Raw genomic sequence first — 6481 nt, forward strand, 5'->3', positions numbered from 1 at the left:
TAACAAATTAGTATTCCAGTAGTGAGCTGCCATCTCTTTGTACTGAATGCCTTGCAAGCACCTGAAAGAAAACACCCTTCTTTTTGGTCAATGACTCTATGTCACTGTGCAGGAGGCAAGAAATGTAGCATTGCAACATCTCTGCAAAGTCAGGAAATGTTCTTTTTGTAACTCACCCTATTCTAAACCTGAGGCACAGACATGCTGTGAGGGGCTTTTCAACCCACCAGTCTGATAAAGCTGTCAATGAAATCCTGATGCCCTTAAAGTCAGTGGAAGTTTTCCTCTTGGCTTCCAAGAGCCAGCCTTTACTGCAAGGGTTAGTCCACTGCAGTGTCTACACCACTTGTCATGTTTGAGAGCAGTAAGCCAGCCCTGCTTATTTTGGGTCTGAAGCTATTCCCTGTGAGACATTCTCCTCAGTCCTCTGAAATCAAGGTTGCAAAAATTCTTTGCCTACTTAAGTAAGCATCAGATCTGTGTACAATTTTTCTTGAGATAAAACACTTTATTTCTGAAAAATGCTGATTCATTCAAGCCAAAATGGGGACCAAGACATGCATCTAACAGAGGCCTGATTTATATCAAGAAGCAGAGGCACTTCAGCTTCGATAGCATACTTCTCAGGAAAGCACACCAACCTGTAGATTGTGGGGGGTGGTGCTGGTGGTGTAGTTGTCTTCATTAAAAACCTCAAAAGGTCTTGTTTTCTTTCCAAGGCATCTCTGAAATCATGAAAATGTTTGTGGGATGGGCAGATTAATGTTCACATCCAGATCTGCTGACAGATTTTCTAGTAAAGCTTTGCTGTGTTTTCATAACAATGAAAGCTGAAGTTAGATTAGAAAAAGTCAAACCATATTTCTTAGCTGTAACCATATCAGATTAATTTTGAAATAATAGAAGTGGGGGAAAAAAGCCCAATCCAAATTAGTTACCAAGCAAACCAATTAACAGTCATTAGATTCTTTTAATGTGGACAAAATGGGCATCCAGTTACGTTACACAAGTCTACCAGGTTAATTACTTTCAATCACTACAAGTTTGGTATCATCCTAAGCTGTATTAGTACTAACAAATAAATAATCGATTTTAACATGAAATAGTAAAAATTCCAGAAGTTTGTTCAAGCAAAGATTGTCTTTTCTTTGAAACAATAACTGAAAATAATGCTTACACTGTCATGAAAATGTCAAATAGATCTGCAGTCCACAAGAGTGAAATAAGAACCTTCATAAGGTACACTCTTTTGGATGACAGTCTGCAAGAATCTGGAGAGTTTTGCTTTGTTGAATTAGTTGCCTCTTTTGGTTTTGTTGTTTGTTTGGATTTTTTTTCCACACATTTGCTGTGGCATTTATATGTGATTCTCTTCAAGCCTGGTAATATTTATCAGGTTTATTTATTATTTTCCAGATGGCTGTACTGAATTAGGCAGGAGATCTTGTTGGATTTCCTTAGTAATTTTTCCAATTTAATCTGGTATTTTGAAGTATTAAAAAGAAAAAAAAAAACAAAACCCAAACAACCAAACAAAAACCCAAACAAAACCAAACAAACAGAAATAAAGAAACCAGCAGCCCTAACTAGAATTATTTCAAGTCCTGTAGATTGGTTATATTCCAAGGATACTGTACTGTTTTCGGTGGGGATTGAGGAAATAATGAATGAGTCTGACTTACTGAATTATTTTCTGTAATAAATATCATAGCTTAGTTGGAATGCAAGTCTTAGGCTTCTTTTTGTAAATAAAAGTCTCTTGTTATACACTTGTAAAGGTAGAGATAAGAAATTGAGAAGAGACAGTAGTTTTTGAGGGTCACTGCAAGTAACTTTGACATTTGAACTGACACTGCTCTCATTTTCAAACACTGGAAGGTCTAAAAACACAGTCGATGTTCTTCATGCATTTGTAAGCCTGAAAAAAAGGAGTTTGACGGTTAGGTAGGGGCAGTAAAGTCTGTCATGTGGTGGAAGAAAACCAAAATCTTTCATAAGAGGTAGTGGGGGAGAAAAAAAAAATGCATGCAGGAGAGCAAAAAGCTTGTGTGTCTCTGATACTTCCTTGTAGCCCAGGCACATAGCTCAGTATCTAACTGTGTGCCAGAGAGCACACTGCCACCAGCAATTGCTGAAAGACACTTTTGCCTCCACTGGCCCTGTAGTTCCAGCTGTCCATCTGTTCCAGTGAGGGCTTGCTCTGTTAGCTACTGGGTCCAGTCGAGAACTGGCTGTGGAATTGGGAAAGATGTCCATGCCTTGGTTCCTAGGTTTGCACTGCCCTTGGGTGGTGTCTGCTTTTGTTTCTTTGCGAGCATTAAATAGCTCAACTGCCAGGTTCAATAAAATATGCAAATACCAGGATTTATTTGTAACACTCAAAACAGTCATTCTCATTTACAGATGTTTAGAAAATACAGAGGTGTAAAAGGAAATGCTACATTTAATGTACTAGTGCTGCAGTTACATCAGAGGGATACCAGTTCCATTGTTCAGTCCAGTTTCTTTTCTCTGCTGTCCAGACTAGTCAGGTCTTCAGGCTTTGCCTGTTTCTCCCTGGTTTTCATGAGTTACACTAGCTGGAATAGTTGTCTTCCCTTTGGAGCCTTTTAGCAGCTTTGTATGAGTGTAACCATTCACCCTAGAACTCGCTGTGTCCTTTTCTTTCTAGTAGGAGGCAGCGAGTCTTTTCAGTTCTGACACAAGCAGTAAGAAATTGGGTCAGATCCTCAAAAAAGCCTTAAAAAGCACAAGTGTGCTTTTGTTGGTCTTCATCCGTTAAGAGAAAAGTTAAATGCAGGATTTCTTTTCCTTATCTTCTGGTTTCTCTACCTTCAAGTTATCTGTTTTTTTCTGAAATCACAGGGGCTAGACAATTTCTAAATATTTAATGCCATAGTAAGAAGCTGAGACTTGAAATAAAAATGCACATGACTCTCGTTATGAGAACTAGTAACACAGAAATTCATTAAAACATTAGATTTCTACGTTCAGAAAACCTCCAAACCCCAGAACTGATCAGGTTGGTTTGAGGACATTGTGACAGATTTGTGGGTAAGCTAGGAACCAAAAAGAAACACTTCTGTTGTGTTGGTTTTTTGCACAGAATGAAAACCTTTATACATTTAAGTTCAAACCTTTTCTCAGAGCAGCTTTGACTGAATCACGTGATTCTTTTCTGTAGTTTGTAGCACTTGTACTTCGTGTTTGTAGATACATTTCCAGTGTCTTTGTAGATACTTCTCGGTATGATGGTTTCACATTTACACCATGCAGTGTCACAGCAATCATTGTGAACCGTAATTCTGTGGTTAAGGTTTCCTGTTCCATCCATCTGCATTTAATGGGAAGCAGTGTTCCTCCCACCTGATGTGCTGGCTGCATTATACTTGCACCTCTGTTGCTCATTTCTTTTTTTTTTTCAGTTTCTCTCAGTTTGTTCTTTCCCTGACATCTTTGGAGAGAGAAGTCCTTCCTCCGCAGTCCTGGCTCCCAGTCAGAGGGACACAGAGCGATTCCTCTTCCTAGTGGCATACTCCCCTGCAACAAAATTGGATAAGGAGTGGCTCAGGGGACTGTCCAGAGTATCAGAGCTGTTGCCACTGCTGCTGAGTTTCACTCGTGGGCACAGGCACTGGAGCATGGCTCTGCGGATGTAGTTGTCAAAGCAATAGTAAATGAAAGGGTTGGCACAGCTGTTGGCAAAAGCTAAAGGGCTGCTCACCTGCATGCCCAGCTGGGCAACTGTGCCAGCAAAACAGTCGGACTGCTTCAGGAGTCCCAAAAGGATGGTCATAAGCTTGAAAAGATTGTAAGGAACCCAAGAGACAACAAAAGCCGCCACTACAATAAAGACGATCTTCATGGATTTTCTCAGTTTCTTATCATGTTTCCCAGCTTTTTGATAATGCACACAGAGTCTCTTGGTGATGGAGCAGTAAAAGGTTAAGATACTCAACAGTGGGAAGAAGAAGGCCACGATTAAAACCATAAGTGACATGATCTGTTTGGTTTCTGTCACAGCTTTGTCTGTGCAGTAAGTCTTTTCATTTTGCTTGTTCAGTTCTCTAGACAAAAGGGTTGGCATCCCTAAGCTGCAGGATAACAACCAGGCACAGATGCAGAGTGTTCTGGAATAGGATCTTGTTCGGATCCGTCGAGCGATAGAGGGATGTATGATGGCAAGGTATCGGTCAGCACTCATACAAGTGAGGAGGAGGATACTGCAGTACATGTTGACTGAGATGACATAGGAACTAGCTTTACAGAGGAAAGATCCGACCCTCCAGCTTCCATCCGACACCTCCTTGTCTACCCAGAATGGCAGCGTGACGAGGAAAATGAAGTCAGATGCAGCAAGGTTGATGATAAAGACATCTATCAGCCGCTGGACCCGTCGCTTGAAGACCAAGGCTACCATCAGGATTGAGTTGCCAACAATGCCCACCAAGAACACAGCACTGTACAGGATAGCGAGGAAAGCAGACATGTGTTGCAGGTGCTGATACTGGCAGTTCTCATCGTAGTAGTAGTCAAAGCTGAAAGTGACTGCAGACACAGTCGATATCTCGGTGAGTTCCATTTCTGGCCAAGCTGTTCTCATCCTCACTCTGAGGGAGGCTCCAAGCTCCCCCTACCCTTGCCCTCAAGATTGTCTTTAAAAACATTTTATTGAGTGAGGGGGAGGGGTGGGGGAAGGAGGAGGAGAAAAGTGGTTTTGTGGAGGGGTAATTTATATCCTTTAAACCAACTGCATAGGCAATGATCAAGCAACAAGAGTCTCTGATTAGTCAAACCCTGTCTTCAGTATAAATACTTGCGGCTTTTTTTAAAGTCAGGTTTAGTTTTACTGATTTTATCTCCATCTTGCATGTTCCCTTGTAAGCTAACCAGGTTTGGGCTCTGCTTGTCTTTTGAGGGGAGGGAAGGGAAGGTAGTTTTCAAGATTCTGAGCTAAAAAGAAAAAATTTTAGGACAGGATATTGGTAGTTTGCAGAGATTTGAGACTGTATCAGCTCAGAAGAAGTTAGTGAACAGTAAGTTCAGGTGCCACAAACTTTATCTATACTCAAAACATTTTGTATAAATTGCTTGTCAGGGAAGCTCAACTTTTCTGAGACTTGGAGGTTTTTACTAGTGCGTTTATGATTGTTGTTTTCTGTTGAGAGTAATTCTCTCATATGAAAATATGTAGGAAGAAGCATTTATATCCATTATGTTCATTCTGCCTTGTAGTTCATTGTTCTCTATCAGTCCCAGGCTGATAGACAGTGCTCACTTCTCTTAAAGAGCTCTGATTTCCTTCATCTTTCATTCACAATATCAGTATCGCTGCAGCTGTGGCTTACCTTACAGACAGCCCTTTCAGTGCTGCATAAATCAAATGGAAATGCTCATTTTTCAAACTACTGAATTCATTACAGCTTTGTCAGTGCGTACTATTGGTCTTCATCATCCTTCCTCTCTTCTGCAAATGAATTAATTTTCTTCTTCCTCTCCCTTCCACCTGCATGTTCACAGACCAAGCACATCTTCAAGAATCTCAAAGCTTTGAGGAAATTTCCTGCCGGTGTGTGCTTAATCCCTAGGCAGATAGGTTGCATCTGTGTGTATGTCCATGGCAAAGAGCAACTTCAAATTGCATGGGCAGCAAATTAGTCCCTCCAGTACACTCTGACTGCACTCAGATTCACCCTCCCAGTGCTCAGGTTATATGCTCCTGGAAAAGACAACTGGAAAAGCAGCCAGCTGCTGTTAAACAGCTGGCTGCTGGATGGAAGGATATTTAGATGGGCAATGTCTCTTGTGTAGATACACTGTTGTCTAATGAGGAACTACACACAACTGCCTTCCTATCAGTAGGGCACTAGTGGATTGGTTTTAATGGAATGTGTGAGGATTTACTTAGTGAGTGTAACTCTGAAAAAGAATCAAGGTGCATAAAACCACCCCGGCTTAGATTACTGATTCGTATGCCACCGATGTAAATGTGAACCTGCAAAGAGGCACAGGGTAAAAATCATCTTGCCATCTCAAGGTGGGTGTAACTGTTCACTCTAGAAATCACTGTGTACTACTCTTAAGTGACTGGCAGTGACTCTTTTTAGTTAGTCCACTCATGAATTAGAGTAAAAATAACTTTCCATAGATTAGTAAAATGCCTCGTTATTCTAGGAGTAATCTCCTGCACACGATCGCCTAGAAGATGATTCTTATTTTCAAAGAAATGTAAAAGTCTCTTCTGTGGTGATACAAGTGAGCAGGTACTACTGCTGCAAGTGGTTTTGTTTATGAGAGACTTGTCTGTGGTCACTTACAGTGTGGATTTGTGTGCTAGCTTATTCCTTCCCTGGCAGGGAGAAAGGAATGAAGAACTAAACTCTTAAAATTCTTAAAGTCTGGTTTGCTTAAGGACATTGCGATTTGTATGTGACAGATGTAAGTGTAAATTTAGGCATAAGATTTTTAGCACAGGCTAAAA

General features: G+C 40.8%; 1 protein-coding gene across 1 annotated transcript; it reads right to left on the reverse strand.

Moving 5' to 3' along the window:
* Positions 1 to 3496: 3496 nt before the first annotated feature.
* Positions 3497 to 4603, reverse strand: GPR15 (G protein-coupled receptor 15). Its single transcript, XM_009080380.1, has one exon. The coding sequence runs from the start codon at positions 4601 to 4603 to the stop codon at positions 3497 to 3499; it is 1107 nt and encodes a 368-aa protein (XP_009078628.1).
* Positions 4604 to 6481: the final 1878 nt, after the last annotated feature.

Source organism: Acanthisitta chloris, unplaced genomic scaffold, assembly GCF_000695815.1.
Source record: "Acanthisitta chloris isolate BGI_N310 unplaced genomic scaffold, ASM69581v1 scaffold8850, whole genome shotgun sequence".
In the NCBI taxonomy this organism is placed as follows: Eukaryota; Metazoa; Chordata; class Aves; order Passeriformes; family Acanthisittidae; genus Acanthisitta; species Acanthisitta chloris.

What these genes read in the sequence shown, in the direction of transcription:
- GPR15 (XM_009080380.1), bottom strand. Translation starts at nt 4,603, where the DNA reads ATGAGAACAGCTTGGCCAGAAATGGAACTCACCGAGATATCGACTGTG.